General features: G+C 34.6%; 3 protein-coding genes and 1 pseudogene across 3 annotated transcripts; all 4 read right to left on the bottom strand.

Moving 5' to 3' along the window:
* Positions 1–2,458: 2,458 nt before the first annotated feature.
* LOC128127896 (senescence-specific cysteine protease SAG39-like) lies at positions 2,459–3,605 on the bottom strand (annotated as a pseudogene).
* A 3,689-nt stretch (positions 3,606–7,294) lies between these two features.
* Positions 7,295–8,441, bottom strand: LOC128127617 (senescence-specific cysteine protease SAG39-like). Its single transcript, XM_052766262.1, has 2 exons — positions 8,009–8,441; positions 7,295–7,887 (listed from the first exon to the last, which is right to left on the bottom strand). Exons 1-2 carry the CDS (start codon positions 8,439–8,441, stop codon positions 7,295–7,297), a joined length of 1,026 nt encoding a protein of 341 aa, XP_052622222.1.
* Positions 8,442–12,083: 3,642 nt separating this feature from the next.
* On the bottom strand, positions 12,084–13,230 carry LOC128127615 (senescence-specific cysteine protease SAG39-like). Its single transcript, XM_052766260.1, has 2 exons — positions 12,798–13,230; positions 12,084–12,676 (listed from the first exon to the last, which is right to left on the bottom strand). Exons 1-2 carry the CDS (start codon positions 13,228–13,230, stop codon positions 12,084–12,086), a joined length of 1,026 nt encoding a protein of 341 aa, XP_052622220.1.
* A 3,593-nt stretch (positions 13,231–16,823) lies between these two features.
* Positions 16,824–17,970, bottom strand: LOC128127797 (senescence-specific cysteine protease SAG39-like). The gene is made up of 2 exons (XM_052766489.1): positions 17,538–17,970; positions 16,824–17,416 (listed from the first exon to the last, which is right to left on the bottom strand). Exons 1-2 carry the CDS (start codon positions 17,968–17,970, stop codon positions 16,824–16,826), a joined length of 1,026 nt encoding a protein of 341 aa, XP_052622449.1.
* Between the last annotated feature and the right edge of the window lie 2,090 nt (positions 17,971–20,060).

Below are 20,060 nucleotides of genomic sequence, written 5' to 3'. Positions count from 1 at the left end.
ATCGGAAAATTTTCTCAAAATGTGGATTATTCAACCCCCTTGTTTGTTTGTGGGTGAAGAACTAAAGTTCTATTGGTGGAAATATCTGTCCTCCACCATTTATAAGCTTTATTACCCAATACTTTTTTTTTTTTTTTTTTAACTTCCATCGGGTGTGAGATATGTGAAAAACCAAAGTCTCTAAAGCATTTCATTAGGAGTCGCCTCACGAAACAAACAAACACAATAGTTATTCTTTATATATACAAAAAAAAACCTTGGTTTTTTGACAAACGAAGGTGGCTAAGGGTGACCAATAATTAAAGTGTTATGGCCGTCACCGTTTGGTACTACACTCCTGCGCTTTGAACTTCACCTTCGCCTAAAACCATGAGTGATTAGGAGTGATCGAAATGGAAATCATATTAATTTCTAAATATATCCATCCAATGTTGTCGTATTAAAAACGTTGATAGAGAACGTGGGAACATAATTGAATGATACTAGCAATGTCGTCATTTTCATGGCAACACAAATCTTTAACGGTATATATGAGGAAATTCTAATACACGACTATCAAATCAGTTTTTTTCTAAGAGAAGTGTAACCGACATGATTTAGGTGTAATACTTATTGTTAGTCAGGTCCCAGTAGAGGTAGTAGAGGTATTATACAACTGTTGATTTCCCTTAACATCTCAAGAAATAAGGTCTCAGATTTCTCGAGAATCTACATGGTAGCCGTATTCGGTTTAGGATCATTTTATTTTATAAAATATAGCTGTTAGATTATACCGTAGATCGAATGTTTGATGATCAAGTCGATTTTTATGCTCTCACGATCATAATGTGTAGTAGGAGTTTAGGACATGTTTCGTCAATATGATAAAAAAAAACATTGAACCCAATATTATGTGTGTAAAATATTTCTTGTCGGGAATCATAGTTTAGGCTCCCAAGATTGAGAAAAATGATGAGGAGGTGTCGATCATGGCTGCTTGAAAAGGTTAAAAATAAAGGTTAACGGTTGTTGATGCCAAGAAGGATGTAAGGGGAAAGAGATCAAAATTAGGAGAGACGAATTGAGTATGCTACCATTAGAGGTGATCCAAAACCCTAATATGCATGGAATTATTTTGTTGAATCTAATGCCAGGGTTCCAAAAATGTGTTGCATTTTCTTTTGTGCGGTTTTTTTGTATTTCATTTTCTTATTTTCAGATGCATTTATTTCTTTTGTGATAAACTTAGAAAATATAAATAAAAATGAAGTATTATGTGGCATTTAGGGGTCCTTAGTTATAGACAAAATTTTCCAGACTATTAACAAGTTTTTAGTTTATTTACGAAAGTATGCAAGGTTTGATTATCAAGACTGTTTAGATGCGGTAACCTTAATGATTCCAATGACAATTACGATTTCATGGTGTACTCCCTTACATCGAAGGTTTATTTAAATTCCATTAAGAGTGTCGTTTGTTGTGGCTTTTCAGTTTTGGACTTCCAATTTAACGGTTGGTGTAGTGTGGTTTTTCTTTAGCTTTCGATCAATTGGTTTATTACAATCTTTATCTACTAGTCAATACAATAAAAATTTGTTCTCAAGAACAACATGATTTCTTTCATTAATAATAATATATTAACAACTACGTTGTACAAAAGAAACTATATATAAAATGGCCATACATGGGCCAAAACGTAGGATTATAAATACACATAACATAAATACACGCAATTTCTTTTCTTTTTATTATAAATACATAAATGTTAATAGTTTTCTTAAAAATAACATGTGCGGTTTCATAGCTTCTTCCATCTAGCCAATAAATTGCATAGCTCTCAAAGCAACTTCATCGGTACTTCCAAATGCAGCTTAGCACCCAAAAAAAATGTTTCAAGTGGTTCTCAAGGAAAGTTGGTGTTTTGATTGGCATGACTTGGATTTGACTCGGGTCTGACATCTATCTGGCCTGCAGATTCTCATTCCCTGATTTGTGATGTGCTTCATTTTGGATTATTTGGAAGTTTGCACTTGAATCTGCTACCAACTTATGGTAAACTTTGTTATTTGGTCAAAAGTATTTCTTGTTCATTTGACCCTTCGTTTGATCAAAAAAGAATTCACTCGTTTCAACATGTTTTGCTTGGGTGATTGTTTGTCCGAAATTAATTTGCAATACTCGGAGAAGAATATGCATATACGAAAATACATTCACGGTCACAATTTCTCTTATGAATAATATATATATATATATATATATATATATATATATATATATATATATATATATATATATATATATATATATATATATATATATATATATATATATATATATATATATATATATATATATATAGCTGCATCGATTCTTACAAATATTTAATTTTTGGGATACATTTTGTAATTTACATGTTTCCTTGTAATAACATAACTGTAAATACACTTAATTTACAATAATTACTCTTGATGTTACACAATTATGCAGTCGGGTAGGAAGCCATCATGGCAATGCCACAAAGGCCTTCTTGCGCATCAACATCTCTTTGCATCATTATGTACCCCTCTTGACCCCAACCTGTTCCCCAAGAGTTCTTCACCAGCCAATATTTAGTTCCGTCTGCACTCGCTCCATAACCAACCGCAGTAACACCATGGTCTAGTTCAGTACCACATTCTCCCGTAAACACCCCGCTAGAGTAGAATTGGAAGTCGGACCCACTAGCATCAATGGCCACAGAAATAGGCTGACTAGCTACAGCTTTCAAAAGTGCACTTTCACTATTAGCAGGAACATCTTCATGACCCGTAATCGCTGCAGCATGGTTAGATTCCTCGTTGCTGTTGCAGGTGCCATCGACTCCTTTGTACGGGTAGTTGCTCTCTGTAGTAAGGCCTTTATTGTTTAGGATGAAATCAAAGGCGTCGTCCATAAGACCGCCCTCACATCCCTGATCCTGACCACTGGTGTCGCAGTCCACGAGCTCTTGTTCGGATAGAGACACCAATTTACCTGTTTTCAGTTAGGTTATTCCTTCCATAGCTGCCACAGCTGAAAACGCCCAGCAACACCCTACAAACATATATGATGCGATATCGAGTTTAATTAAATATGGTCTTGTTAACAAACATAACTTAATTACTACTTGGACTACGTCTCAAGTTTGAAAATCCCGGTAGTAGTTTTTGCTTACCACATTGGCCTTGGTCTTTAACAGGTGTTACTGCTCCTTTCTTTCTCCAGTCCATTGATGATGGAACTGCTGTCACATTTTCATACCTGAAAGCAGAGGTCGATGGGGAACATTCGTGTGCCTTGAATCGGTTCCTTGTGCTCGTGAACTCTTGGTTTGTAAGGTCTGCAAACTCATTGACTGCTAGTTTGTAAGCTTTGTTCATGACACTGTTGGATGACTCTATGTACCGAACATTCTCTTGAAAAATCTTTGAACGTTGTTCTTTCTCATCAGCATCCTTGTACACGCGTCCATAACGAGCCATCCATTGTTCGTGGCTCTCATAGCTGGAAGTTTCAGGGAGCAGCCTAGATGTAGTGTGTGAAAGCAAAGTAGCAGAGAAGAAGATTAATACCAAAAAACTCAGGGCTGTCTGGTTTGTTGATGTCATAGTTCTGGTAGAGATAAGAAAAAATGGATGTGAATGATTGGGAATAATTTCTTTGGCCGGCTTTATATAGAATCGCATGGTTTCGTCATTGTTTAGGAAATATATCACCTTTCGTGGAAGATAAGATGTTCAATTGATATATATTAATCAAAAATTTGAGGAAAACACACATGTTACGTTGTTTAGATTTATGATTGATGCCAGTAATTTACTTGGATTTTCCTTTTGGAGTATACTCCTATTGACTAAAATTGTTTTGTGCTAATTTGTTTTCTTAACACACGCATAGGTAGGTTATGTAAAAGCTGAACATAGCGTGGCCATTATTTTGGTATGTAGTTGTGACCTATATGAAGAAAATTCTCTAAGGGTCTGATACGTACCAGATATTTTTTTATTTCTAATTTTTTTTTTTAAATTGTCTAGGTTTTAGATGTTCAAAACCCAGATATGCATGCCTTTATTCTATTTGTCTCCGTCTTGATTTATGTTAACTTTACCCACACATTCAATGCATTTGAAGAATACTATCCAGTAAAAGAATTTGATTGGTTGTACGCAATATCAATCTCATCACAACATACATTGCAATTGCAAGGAGCTTGTTATATATAATATATAATGATCCCTTCAACAAGACTTGCAGGATTCCCAAAACGATCAAGAAAAATAATATTTCAGAATTTTAATTTGGCCATAATGCATGAATGCTTCTTCACGGCCACATTTCACAAAAAATGAGTGATGCCCGATGTGATGTCTGAATTTTCCCTGATGTCGGTTGTCACGACATGATACTCCGATACTTATTTGGCAAAACCTCCTCAAAAATGACAATCAAAGCGAATAGTGTGCACCAACATTGACCTTGTGCGAACTATCCCTGTCCAAGCTCATTTTCCACAATATTACTGTAGCAAACTTGTCCACATGCCCACCAAATTAAAATGGAGAAGAAAAAAGCCAGTTTACCATGTTAACAAAGGGAAATCGTGAAGATATGTTTGAAAAGGTACAAAATGTGCTAAAGGGAAATCATTGAAAATCAAAATTGAAAAAGTATATTTAAAAACTATTCATTTTGCCATTTTTATGATTTCAATCATGATAATTATTTCATCAATTATTTTCAATGTTAAATGTAACTTTTGATTGTATGTTATTAATTTATATTATTATTGTTTGTTAATTTAAAAACTTTTTCATCGGAAAATTTTCTCAAAATGTGGATTATTCAACCCCCTTGTTTGTTTGTGGGTGAAGAACTAAAGTTCTATTGGTGGAAATATCTGTCCTCCACCATTTATAAGCTTTATTACCCAATACTTTTTTTTTTTTTTTTTTTTTTTTTTTTTTTTTTTTTTTTTTTAACTTCCATCGGGTGTGAGATATGTGAAAAACCAAAGTCTCTAAAGCATTTCATTAGGAGTCGCCTCACGAAACAAACAAACACAATAGTTATTCTTTATATATACAAAAAAAAACCTTGGTTTTTTGACAAACGAAGGTGGCTAAGGGTGACCAATAATTAAAGTGTTATGGCCGTCACCGTTTGGTACTACACTCCTGGGCTTTGAACTTCACCTTCGCCTAAAACCATGAGTGATTAGGAGTGATCGAAATGGAAATCATATTAATTTCTAAATATATCCATCCAATGTTGTCGTATTAAAAACGTTGATAGAGAACGTGGGAACATAATTGAATGATACTAGCAATGTCGTCATTTTCATGGCAACACAAATCTTTAACGGTATATATGAGGAAATTCTAATACACGACTATCAAATCAGTTTTTTCTAAGAGAAGTGTAACCGACATGATTTAGGTGTAATACTCATTGTTAGTCGGGTCCCAGTAGAGGTAGTAGAGGTATTATACAACTGTTGATTTCCCTTAACATCTCAAGAAATAAGGTCTCAGATTTCTCGAGAATCTACATGGTAGCCGTATTCGGTTTAGGATCATTTTATTTTATAAAATATAGCTGTTAGATTATACCGTAGATCGAATGTTTGACGATCAAGTCGATTTTTATGCTCTCACGATCATAATGTGTAGTAGGAGTTTAGGACATGTTTCGTCAGTATGATAAAAAAAACATTGAACCCAATATTATGTGTGTAAAATATTTCTTGTCGGGAATCATAGTTTAGGCTCCCAAGATTTAGAAAAATGATGAGGAGGTGTCGATCATGGCTGCTTGAAAAGGTTAAAAATAAAGGTTAACGGTTGTTGATGCCAAGAAGGATGTAAGGGGAAAGAGATCAAAATTAGGAGAGACGAATTGAGTATGCTACCATTAGAGGTGATCCAAAACCCTAATATGCATGGAATTATTTTGTTGAATCTAATGCCAGGGTTCCAAAAATGTGTTGCATTTTCTTTTGTGCGGTTTTTTTGTATTTCATTTTCTTATTTTCAGATGCATTTATTTCTTTTGTGATAAACTTAGAAAATATAAATAAAAATGAAGTATTATGTGGCATTTAGGGGTCCTTAGTTATAGACAAAATTTTCCAGACTATTAACAAGTTTTTAGTTTATTTACGAAAGTATGCAAGGTTTGATTATCAAGACTGTTTAGATGCGGTAACCTTAATGATTCCAATGACAATTACGATTTCATGGTGTACTCCCTTACATCGAAGGTTTATTTAAATTCCATTAAGAGTGTCGTTTGTTGTGGCTTTTCAGTTTTGGACTTCCAATTTAACGGTTGGTGTAGTGTGGTTTTTCTTTAGCTTTCGATCAATTGGTTTATTACAATCTTTATCTACTAGTCAATACAATAAAAATTTGTTCTCAAGAACAACATGATTTCTTTCATTAATAATAATATATTAACAACTACGTTGTACAAAAGAAACTATATATAAAACGGCCATACATGGGCCAAAACGTAGGATTATAAATACACATAACATAAATACACGCAATTTCTTTTCTTTTTATTATAAATACATAAATGTTAATAGTTTTCTTAAAAATAACATGTGCGGTTTCATAGCTTCTTCCATCTAGCCAATAAATTGCATAGCTCTCAAAGCAACTTCATCGGTACTTCCAAATGCAGCTTAGCACCCAAAAAAAATGTTTCAAGTGGTTCTCAAGGAAAGTTGGTGTTTTGATTGGCATGACTTGGATTTGACTCGAGTCTGACATCTATCTGGCCTGCAGATTCTCATTCCCTGATTTGTGATGTGCTTCATTTTGGATTATTTGGAAGTTTGCACTTGAATCTGCTACCAACTTATGGTAAACTTTGTTATTTGGTCAAAAGTATTTCTTGTTCATTTGACCCTTCGTTTGATCAAAAAAGAATTCACTCGTTTCAACATGTTTTGTTTGGGTGATTGTTTGTCCGAAATTAATTTGCAATACTCGGAGAAGAATATGCATATACGAAAATACATTCATGGTCACAATTTCTCTTATGAATAATATATATATATATATATATATATATATATATATATATATATATATATATATATATATATATATATATATATATATATATATATATATATATATATATATATATATATATATATATATATATATAGCTGCATCGATTCTTACAAATATTTAATTTTTGGGATACATTTTGTAATTTACATGTTTCCTTGTAATAACATAACTGTAAATACACTTAATTTACAATAATTACTCTTGATGTTACACAATTATGCAGTCGGGTAGGAAGCCATCATGGCAATGCCACAAAGGCCTTCTTGCGCATCAACATCTCTTTGCATCATTATGTACCCCTCTTGACCCCAACCTGTTCCCCAAGAGTTCTTCACCAGCCAATATTTAGTTCCGTCTGCACTCGCTCCATAACCAACCGCAGTAACACCATGGTCTAGTTCAGTACCACATTCTCCCGTAAACACCCCGCTAGAGTAGAATTGGAAGTCGGACCCACTAGCATCAATGGCCACAGAAATAGGCTGACTAGCTACAGCTTTCAAAAGTGCACTTTCACTATTAGCAGGAACATCTTCATGACCCGTAATCGCTGCAGCATGGTTAGATTCCTCGTTGCTGTTGCAGGTGCCATCGACTCCTTTGTACGGGTAGTTGCTCTCTGTAGTAAGGCCTTTATTGTTTAGGATGAAATCAAAGGCGTCGTCCATAAGACCGCCCTCACATCCCTGATCCTGACCACTGGTGTCGCAGTCCACGAGCTCTTGTTCGGATAGAGACACCAATTTACCTGTTTTCAGTTGGGTTATTCCTTCCATAGCTGCCACAGCTGAAAACGCCCAGCAACACCCTACAAACATATATGATGCGATATCGAGTTTAATTAAATATGGTCTTGTTAACAAACATAACTTAATTACTACTTGGACTACGTCTCAAGTTTGAAAATCCCGGTAGTAGTTTTTGCTTACCACATTGGCCTTGGTCTTTAACAGGTGTTACTGCTCCTTTCTTTCTCCAGTCCATTGATGATGGAACTGCTGTCACATTTTCATACCTGAAAGCAGAGGTCGATGGGGAACATTCGTGTGCCTTGAATCGGTTCCTTGTGCTCGTGAACTCTTGGTTTGTAAGGTCTGCAAACTCATTGACTGCTAGTTTGTAAGCTTTGTTCATGACACTGTTGGATGACTCTATGTACCGAACATTCTCTTGAAAAATCTTTGAACGTTGTTCTTTCTCATCAGCATCCTTGTACACGCGTCCATAACGAGCCATCCATTGTTCGTGGCTCTCATAGCTGGAAGTTTCAGGGAGCAGCCTAGATGTAGTGTGTGAAAGCAAAGTAGCAGAGAAGAAGATTAATACCAAAAAACTCAGGGCTGTCTGGTTTGTTGATGTCATAGTTCTGGTAGAGATAAGAAAAAATGGATGTGAATGATTTGGAATAATTTCTTTGCCCGGCTTTATATAGAAACGCATGGTTTCGTCATTGTTTAGGAAATATATCACCTTTCGTGGAAGATAAGATGTTCAGTTGATATATATTAATCAAAAATTTGAGGAAAACACACATGTTACGTTGTTTAGATTTATGATTGATGCCACTAATTTACTTGGATTTTCCTTTTGGAGTATACTCCTATTGACTAAAATTGTTTTGTGCTAATTTGTTTTCTTAACACACGCATAGGTAGGTTATGTAAAAGCTGAACATAGCTTGGCCATTATTTTGGTATGTAGTTGTGACCTATATGAAGAAAATTCTCTAAGGGTCTGATACGTACCAGATATTTTTTTATTTCTAATTTTTTTTTTTAAATTGTCTAGGTTTTAGATGTTCAAAACCCAGATATGCATGCCTTTATTCTATTTGTCTCCGTCTTGATTTATGTTAACTTTACCCACACATTCAATGCATTTGAAGAATACTATCCAGTAAAAGAATTTGATTGGTTGTACGCAATATCAATCTCATCACAACATACATTGCAATTGCAAGGAGCTTGTTATATATAATATATAATGATCCCTTCAACAAGACTTGCAGGATTCCCAAAACGATCAAGAAAAATAATATTTCAGAATTTTAATTTGGCCATAATGCATGAATGCTTCTTCACGGCCACATTTCACAAAAAATGAGTGATGCCCGATGTGATGTCTGAATTTTCCCTGATGTCGGTTGTCACGACATGATACTCCGATACTTATTTGGCAAAACCTCCTCAAAAATGACAATCAAAGCGAATAGTGTGCACCAACATTGACCTTGTGCGAACTATCCCTGTCCAAGCTCATTTTCCACAATATTACTGTAGCAAACTTGTCCACATGCCCACCAAATTAAAATGGAGAAGAAAAAAGTCAGTTTACCATGTTAACAAAGGGAAATCGTGAAGATATGTTTGAAAAGGTACAAAATGTGCTAAAGGGAAATCATTGAAAATCAAAATTGAAAAAGTATATTTAAAAACTATTCATTTTGCCATTTTTATGATTTCAATCATGATAATTATTTCACCAATTTTTTTCAATGTTAAATGTAACTTTTGATTGTATGTTATTAATTTATATTATTATTGTTTGTTAATTTAAAAACTTTTTCATCGGAAAATTTTCTCAAAATGTGGATTATTCAACCCCCTTGTTTGTTTGTGGGTGAAGAACTAAAGTTCTATTGGTGGAAATATCTGTCCTCCACCATTTATAAGCTTTATTACCCAATACTTTTTTTTTTTTTTTTTTTAACTTCCATCGGGTGTGAGATATGTGAAAAACCAAAGTCTCTAAAGCATTTCATTAGGAGTCGCCTCACGAAACAAACAAACACAATAGTTATTCTTTATATATACAAAAAAAAACCTTGGTTTTTTGACAAACGAAGGTGGCTAAGGGTGACCAATAATTAAAGTGTTATGGCCGTCACCGTTTGGTACTACACTCCTGGGCTTTGAACTTCACCTTCGCCTAAAACCATGAGTGATTAGGAGTGATCGAAATGGAAATCATATTAATTTCTAAATATATCCATCCAATGTTGTCGTATTAAAAACGTTGATAGAGAACGTGGGAACATAATTGAATGATACTAGCAATGTCGTCATTTTCATGGCAACACAAATCTTTAACGGTATATATGAGGAAATTCTAATACACGACTATCAAATCAGTTTTTTTCTAAGAGAAGTGTAACCGACATGATTTAGGTGTAATACTCATTGTTAGTCGGGTCCCAGTAGAGGTAGTAGAGGTATTATACAACTTTTGATTTCCCTTAACATCTCAAGAAATAAGGTCTCAGATTTCTCGAGAATCTACATGGTAGCCGTATTCGGTTTAGGATCATTTTATTTTATAAAATATAGCTGTTAGATTATACCGTAGATCGAATGTTTGACGATCAAGTCGATTTTTATGCTCTCACGATCATAATGTGTAGTAGGAGTTTAGGACATGTTTCGTCAGTATGATAAAAAAAACATTGAACCCAATATTATGTGTGTCAAATATTTCTTGTCGGGAATCATAGTTTAGGCTCCCAAGATTGAGAAAAATGATGAGGAGGTGTCGATCATGGCTGCTTGAAAAGGTTAAAAATAAAGGTTAACGGTTGTTGATGCCAAGAAGGATGTAAGGGGAAAGAGATCAAAATTAGGAGAGACGAATTGAGTATGCTACCATTAGAGGTGATCCAAAACCCTAATATGCATGGAATTATTTTGTTGAATCTAATGCCAGGGTTCCAAAAATGTGTTGCATTTTCTTTTGTGCAGTTTTTTTGTATTTCATTTTCTTATTTTCAGATGCATTTATTTCTTTTGTGATAAACTTAGAAAATATAAATAAAAATGAAGTATTATGTGGCATTTAGGGGTCCTTAGTTATAGACAAAATTTTCCAGACTATTAACAAGTTTTTAGTTTATTTACGAAACTATGCAAGGTTTGATTATCAAGACTGTTTAGATGCGGTAACCTTAATGATTCCAATGACAATTACGATTTCATGGTGTACTCCCTTACATCGAAGGTTTATTTAAATTCCATTAAGAGTGTCGTTTGTTGTGGCTTTTCAGTTTTGGACTTCCAATTTAACGGTTGGTGTAGTGTGGTTTTTCTTTAGCTTTCGATCAATTGGTTTATTACAATCTTTATCTACTAGTCAATACAATAAAAATTTGTTCTCAAGAACAACATGATTTCTTTCATTAATAATAATATATTAACAACTACGTTGTACAAAAGAAACTATATATAAAACGGCCATACATGGGCCAAAACGTAGGATTATAAATACACATAACATAAATACACGCAATTTCTTTTCTTTTTATTATAAATACATAAATGTTAATAGTTTTCTTAAAAATAACATGTGCGGTTTCATAGCTTCTTCCATCTAGCCAATAAATTGCATAGCTCTCAAAGCAACTTCATCGGTACTTCCAAATGCAGCTTAGCACCCAAAAAAAATGTTTCAAGTGGTTCTCAAGGAAAGTTGGTGTTTTGATTGGCATGACTTGGATTTGACTCGGGTCTGACATCTATCTGGCCTGCAGATTCTCATTCCCTGATTTGTGATGTGCTTCATTTTGGATTATTTGGAAGTTTGCACTTGAATCTGCTACCAACTTATGGTAAACTTTGTTATTTGGTCAAAAGTATTTCTTGTTCATTTGACCCTTCGTTTGATCAAAAAAGAATTCACTCGTTTCAACATGTTTTGCTTGGGTGATTGTTTGTCCGAAATTAATTTGCAATACTCGGAGAAGAATATGCATATACGAAAATACATTCATGGTCACAATTTCTCTTATGAATAATATATATATATATATATATATATATATATATATATATATATATATATATATATATATATATATATATATATATATATATATATATATATATATATATATAGCTGCATCGATTCTTACAAATATTTAATTTTTGGGATACATTTTGTAATTTACATGTTTCCTTGTAATAACATAACTGTAAATACACTTAATTTACAATAATTACTCTTGATGTTACACAATTATGCAGTCGGGTAGGAAGCCATCATGGCAATGCCACAAAGGCCTTCTTGCGCATCAACATCTCTTTGCATCATTATGTACCCCTCTTGACCCCAACCTGTTCCCCAAGAGTTCTTCACCAGCCAATATTTAGTTCCGTCTGCACTCGCTCCATAACCAACCGCAGTAACACCATGGTCTAGTTCAGTACCACATTCTCCCGTAAACACCCCGCTAGAGTAGAATTGGAAGTCGGACCCACTAGCATCAATGGCCACAGAAATAGGCTGACTAGCTACAGCTTTCAAAAGTGCACTTTCACTATTAGCAGGAACATCTTCATGACCCGTAATCGCTGCAGCATGGTTAGATTCCTCGTTGCTGTTGCAGGTGCCATCGACTCCTTTGTACGGGTAGTTGCTCTCTGTAGTAAGGCCTTTATTGTTTAGGATGAAATCAAAGGCGTCGTCCATAAGACCGCCCTCACATCCCTGATCCTGACCACTGGTGTCGCAGTCCACGAGCTCTTGTTCGGATAGAGACACCAATTTACCTGTTTTCAGTTGGGTTATTCCTTCCATAGCTGCCACAGCTGAAAACGCCCAGCAACACCCTACAAACATATATGATGCGATATCGAGTTTAATTAAATATGGTCTTGTTAACAAACATAACTTAATTACTACTTGGACTACGTCTCAAGTTTGAAAATCCCGGTAGTAGTTTTTGCTTACCACATTGGCCTTGGTCTTTAACAGGTGTTACTGCTCCTTTCTTTCTCCAGTCCATTGATGATGGAACTGCTGTCACATTTTCATACCTGAAAGCAGAGGTCGATGGGGAACATTCGTGTGCCTTGAATCGGTTCCTTGTGCTCGTGAACTCTTGGTTTGTAAGGTCTGCAAACTCATTGACTGCTAGTTTGTAAGCTTTGTTCATGACACTGTTGGATGACTCTATGTACCGAACATTCTCTTGAAAAATCTTTGAACGTTGTTCTTTCTCATCAGCATCCTTGTACACGCGTCCATAACGAGCCATCCATTGTTCGTGGCTCTCATAGCTGGAAGTTTCAGGGAGCAGCCTAGATGTAGTGTGTGAAAGCAAAGTAGCAGAGAAGAAGATTAATACCAAAAAACTCAGGGCTGTCTGGTTTGTTGATGTCATAGTTCTGGTAGAGATAAGAAAAAATGGATGTGAATGATTTGGAATAATTTCTTTGCCCGGCTTTATATAGAAACGCATGGTTTCGTCATTGTTTAGGAAATATATCACCTTTCGTGGAAGATAAGATGTTCAGTTGATATATATTAATCAAAAATTTGAGGAAAACACACATGTTACGTTGTTTAGATTTATGATTGATGCCACTAATTTACTTGGATTTTCCTTTTGGAGTATACTCCTATTGACTAAAATTGTTTTGTGCTAATTTGTTTTCTTAACACACGCATAGGTAGGTTATGTAAAAGCTGAACATAGCTTGGCCATTATTTTGGTATGTAGTTGTGACCTATATGAAGAAAATTCTCTAAGGGTCTGATACGTACCAGATATTTTTTTATTTCTAATTTTTTTTTTTAAATTGTCTAGGTTTTAGATGTTCAAAACCCAGATATGCATGCCTTTATTCTATTTGTCTCCGTCTTGATTTATGTTAACTTTACCCACACATTCAATGCATTTGAAGAATACTATCCAGTAAAAGAATTTGATTGGTTGTACGCAATATCAATCTCATCACAACATACATTGCAATTGCAAGGAGCTTGTTATATATAATATATAATGATCCCTTCAACAAGACTTGCAGGATTCCCAAAACGATCAAGAAAAATAATATTTCAGAATTTTAATTTGGCCATAATGCATGAATGCTTCTTCACGGCCACATTTCACAAAAAATGAGTGATGCCCGATGTGATGTCTGAATTTTCCCTGATGTCGGTTGTCACGACATGATACTCCGATACTTATTTGGCAAAACCTCCTCAAAAATGACAATCAAAGCGAATAGTGTGCACCAACATTGACCTTGTGCGAACTATCCCTGTCCAAGCTCATTTTCCACAATATTACTGTAGCAAACTTGTCCACATGCCCACCAAATTAAAATGGAGAAGAAAAAAGTCAGTTTACCATGTTAACAAAGGGAAATCGTGAAGATATGTTTGAAAAGGTACAAAATGTGCTAAAGGGAAATCATTGAAAATCAAAATTGAAAAAGTATATTTAAAAACTATTCATTTTGCCATTTTTATGATTTCAATCATGATAATTATTTCACCAATTTTTTTCAATGTTAAATGTAACTTTTGATTGTATGTTATTAATTTATATTATTATTGTTTGTTAATTTAAAAACTTTTTCATCGGAAAATTTTCTCAAAATGTGGATTATTCAACCCCCTTGTTTGTTTGTGGGTGAAGAACTAAAGTTCTATTGGTGGAAATATCTGTCCTCCACCATTTATAAGCTTTATTACCCAATACTTTTTTTTTTTTTTTTTTAACTTCCATCGGGTGTGAGATATGTGAAAAACCAAAGTCTCTAAAGCATTTCATTAGGAGTCGCCTCACGAAACAAACAAACACAATAGTTATTCTTTATATATACAAAAAAAAACCTTGGTTTTTTGACAAACGAAGGTGGCTAAGGGTGACCAATAATTAAAGTGTTATGGCCGTCACCGTTTGGTACTACACTCCTGGGCTTTGAACTTCACCTTCGCCTAAAACCATGAGTGATTAGGAGTGATCGAAATGGAAATCATATTAATTTCTAAATATATCCATCCAATGTTGTCGTATTAAAAACGTTGATAGAGAACGTGGGAACATAATTGAATGATACTAGCAATGTCGTCATTTTCATGGCAACACAAATCTTTAACGGTATATATGAGGAAATTCTAATACACGACTATCAAATCAGTTTTTTTCTAAGAGAAGTGTAACCGACATGATTTAGGTGTAATACTCATTGTTAGTCGGGTCCCAGTAGAGGTAGTAGAGGTATTATACAACTTTTGATTTCCCTTAACATCTCAAGAAATAAGGTCTCAGATTTCTCGAGAATCTACATGGTAGCCGTATTCGGTTTAGGATCATTTTATTTTATAAAATATAGCTGTTAGATTATACCGTAGATCGAATGTTTGACGATCAAGTCGATTTTTATGCTCTCACGATCATAATGTGTAGTAGGAGTTTAGGACATGTTTCGTCAGTATGATAAAAAAAACATTGAACCCAATATTATGTGTGTAAAATATTTCTTGTCGGGAATCATAGTTTAGGCTCCCAAGATTGAGAAAAATGATGAAGAGGTGTCGATCATGGCTGCTTGAAAAGGTTAAAAATAAAGGTTAACGGTTGTTGATGCCAAGAAGGATGTAAGGGGAAAGAGATCAAAATTAGGAGAGACGAATTGAGTATGCTATCATTAGAGGTGATCCAAAACCGTAATATGCATGGAATTATTTTGTTGAATCTAATGCCAGAGTTCCAAAAATGTGTTGCATTTTCTTTTGTGCGGTTTTTTTGTATTTCATTTTCTTATTTTCAGATGCATTTATTTCTTTTGTGATAAACTTAGAAAATATAAATAAAAATGAAGTATTATGTGGCATTTAGGGGTCCTTAGTTATAGACAAAATTTTCCAGCCTATTAACAAGTTTTTAGTTTATTTACGAAACTATGCAAGGTTTGATTATCAAGACTGTTTAGATGCGGTAACCTTAATGATTCCAATGACAATTACGATTTCATGGTGTACTCCCTTACATCGAAGGTTTATTTAAATTTCATTAAGAGTGTCGTTTGTTGTGGCTTTTCAGTTTTGGACTTCCAATTTAACGGTTGGTGTAGTGTGGTTTTTCTTTAGCTTTCGATCAATTGGTTTATTACAATCTTTATCTACTAGTCAATACAATAAAAATTTGTTCTCAAGAACAACATGATTTCTTTCATTAATAATAATATATTAACAACTACGTTGTACAAAAGAAACTATATATAAAACGGCCATACATGGGCCAAAACGTAGGATTATAAATACACATAACATAAATACACGCAATTTCTTTTCTTTTTATTATAAATACATAAATGTTAATAGTTTTCTTAAAAATAACATGTGCGGTTTCATAGCTTCTTCCATCTAGCCAATAAATTGCATAGCTCTCAAAGCAACTTCATCGGTACTTCCAAATGCAGCTTAGCACCCAAAAAAAATGTTTCAAGTGGTTCTCAAGGAAAGTTGGTGTTTTGATTGGCATGACTTGGATTTGACTCGGGTCTGACATCTATCTGGCCTGCAGATTCTCATTCCCTGATTTGTGATGTGCTTCATTTTGGATTATTTGGAAGTTTGCACTTGAATCTGCTACCAACTTATGGTAAACTTTGTTATTTGGTCAAAAGTATTTCTTGTTCATTTGACCCTTCGTTTGATCAAAAAAGAATTCACTCGTTTCAACATGTTTTGCTTGGGTGATTGTTTGTCCGAAATTAATTTGCAATACTCGGAGAAGAATATGCATATACGAAAATACATTCATGGTCACAATTTCTCTTATGAATAATATATATATATATATATATATATATATATATATATATATATATATATATATAGCTGCATCGATTCTTACAAATATTTAATTTTTGGGATACATTTTGTAATTTACATGTTTCCTTGTAATAACATAACTGTAAATACACTTAATTTACAATAATTACTCTTGATGTTACACAATTATGCAGTCGGGTAGGAAGCCATCATGGCAATGCCACAAAGGCCTTCTTGCGCATCAACATCTCTTTGCATCATTATGTACCCCTCTTGACCCCAACCTGTTCCCCAAGAGTTCTTCACCAGCCAATATTTAGTTCCGTCTGCACTCGCTCCATAACCAACCGCAGTAACACCATGGTCTAGTTCAGTACCACATTCTCCCGTAAACACCCCGCTAGAGTAGAATTGGAAGTCGGACCCACTAGCATCAATGGCCACAGAAATAGGCTGACTAGCTACAGCTTTCAAAAGTGCACTTTCACTATTAGCAGGAACATCTTCATGACCCGTAATCGCTGCAGCATGGTTAGATTCCTCGTTGCTGTTGCAGGTGCCATCGACTCCTTTGTACGGGTAGTTGCTCTCTGTAGTAAGGCCTTTATTGTTTAGGATGAAATCAAAGGCGTCGTCCATAAGACCGCCCTCACATCCCTGATCCTGACCACTGGTGTCGCAGTCCACGAGCTCTTGTTCGGATAGAGACACCAATTTACCTGTTTTCAGTTGGGTTATTCCTTCCATAGCTGCCACAGCTGAAAACGCCCAGCAACACCCTACAAACATATATGATGCGATATCGAGTTTAATTAAATATGGTCTTGTTAACAAACATAACTTAATTACTACTTGGACTACGTCTCAAGTTTGAAAATCCCGGTAGTAGTTTTTGCTTACCACATTGGCCTTGGTCTTTAACAGGTGTTACTGCTCCTTTCTTTCTCCAGTCCATTGATGATGGAACTGCTGTCACATTTTCATACCTGAAAGCAGAGGTCGATGGGGAACATTCGTGTGCCTTGAATCGGTTCCTTGTGCTCGTGAACTCTTGGTTTGTAAGGTCTGCAAACTCATTGACTGCTAGTTTGTAAGCTTTGTTCATGACACTGTTGGATGACTCTATGTACCGAACATTCTCTTGAAAAATCTTTGAACGTTGTTCTTTCTCATCAGCATCCTTGTACAGGCGTCCATAACGAGCCATCCATTGTTCGTGGCTCTCATAGCTGGAAGTTTCAGGGAGCAGCCTAGATGTAGTGTGTGAAAGCAAAGTAGCAGAGAAGAAGATTAATACCAAAAAACTCAGGGCTGTCTGGTTTGTTGATGTCATAGTTCTGGTAGAGATAAGAAAAAATGGATGTGAATGATTGGGAATAATTTCTTTGCCCGGCTTTATATAGAATCGCATGGTTTCGTCATTGTTTAGGAAATATATCACCTTTCGTGGAAGATAAGATGTTCAATTGATATATATTAATCAAAAATTTGAGGAAAACACACATGTTACGTTGTTTAGATTTATGATTGATGCCAGTAATTTACTTGGATTTTCCTTTTGGAGTATACTCCTATTGACTAAAATTGTTTTGTGCTAATTTGTTTTCTTAACACACGCATAGGTAGGTTATGTAAAAGCTGAACATAGCGTGGCCATTATTTTGGTATGTAGTTGTGACCTATATGAAGAAAATTCTCTAAGGGTCTGATACGTACCAGATATTTTTTTATTTCTAATTTTTTTTTTTTAAATTGTCTAGGTTTTAGATGTTCAAAACCCAGATATGCATGCCTTTATTCTATTTGTCTCCGTCTTGATTTATGTGAACTTTACCCACACATTCAATGCATTTGAAGAATACTATCCAGTAAAAGAATTTGATTGGTTGTACGCAATATCAATCTCATCACAACATACATTGCAATTGCAAGGAGCTTGTTATATATAATATATAATGATCCCTTCAACAAGACTTGCAGGATTCCCAAAACGATCAAGAAAAATAATATTTCAGAATTTTAATTTGGCCATAATGCATGAATGCTTCTTCACGGCCACATTTCACAAAAAATGAGTGATGCCCGATGTGATGTCTGAATTTTCCCTGAAGTCGGTTGTCACGACATGATACTCCGATACTTATTTGACAAAACCTCCTCAAAAATGACAATCAAAGCGAATAGTGTGCACCAACATTGACCTTGTGCGAACTATCCCTGTCCAAGCTCATTTTCCACAATATTACTGTAGCAAACTTGTCCACATGCCCACCAAATTAAAATGGAGAAGAAAAAAGCCAGTTTACCATGTTAACAAAGGGAAATCGTGAAGATATGTTTTAAAAGGTACAAAATGTGCTAAAGGGAAATCATTGAAAATCAAAATTGAAAAAGTATATTTAAAAACTATTCATTTTGCCATTTTTATGATTTCAATCATGATAATTATTTCATCAATTATTTTCAATGTTAAATGTAACTTTTGATTGTATGTTATTAATTTATATTATTATTGTTTGTTAATTTAAAAACTTTTTCATCGGAAAATTTTCTCAAAATGTGGATTATTCAACCCCCTTGTTTGTTTGTGGGTGAAGAACTAAAGTTCTATTGGTGGAAATATCTGTCCTCCACCATTTATAAGCTTTATTAGCCAATACTTTTTTTTTTTTTTTTAACTTCCATCGGGTGTGAGATATGTGAAAAACCAAAGTCTCTAAAGCATTTCATTAGGAGTCGCCTCACGAAACAAACAAACACAATAGTTATTCTTTATATATACAAAAAAAAACCTTGGTTTTTTGACAAACGAAGGTGGCTAAGGGTGACCAATAATTAAAGTGTTATGGCCGTCACCGTTTGGTACTACACTCCTGGGCTTTGAACTTCACCTTCGCCTAAAACCATGAGTGATTAGGAGTGATCGAAATGGAAATCATATTAATTTCTAAATATATCCATCCAATGTTGTCGTATTAAAAACGTTGATAGAGAACGTGGGAACATAATTGAATGATACTAGCAATGTCGTCATTTTCATGGCAACACAAATCTTTAACGGTATATATGAGGAAATTCTAATACACGACTATCAAATCAGTTTTTTCTAAGAGAAGTGTAACCGACATGATTTAGGTGTAATACTCATTGTTAGTCGGGTCCCAGTAGAGGTAGTAGAGGTATTATACAACTGTTGATTTCCCTTAACATCTCAAGAAATAAGGTCTCAGATTTCTCGAGAATCTACATGGTAGCCGTATTCGGTTTAGGATCATTTTATTTTATAAAATATAGCTGTTAGATTATACCGTAGATCGAATGTTTGACGATCAAGTCGATTTTTATGCTCTCACGATCATAATGTGTAGTAGGAGTTTAGGACATGTTTCGTCAGTATGATAAAAAAAACATTGAACCCAATAT

The sequence above is a fragment of the Lactuca sativa genome, chromosome 8, assembly GCF_002870075.4.
Source record: "Lactuca sativa cultivar Salinas chromosome 8, Lsat_Salinas_v11, whole genome shotgun sequence".
Lineage (NCBI taxonomy): Eukaryota > Viridiplantae > Streptophyta > Magnoliopsida > Asterales > Asteraceae > Lactuca > Lactuca sativa.
Note: the sequence above shows the minus strand (reverse complement) of the source record. Positions and strands in the feature narration are given on the sequence as shown.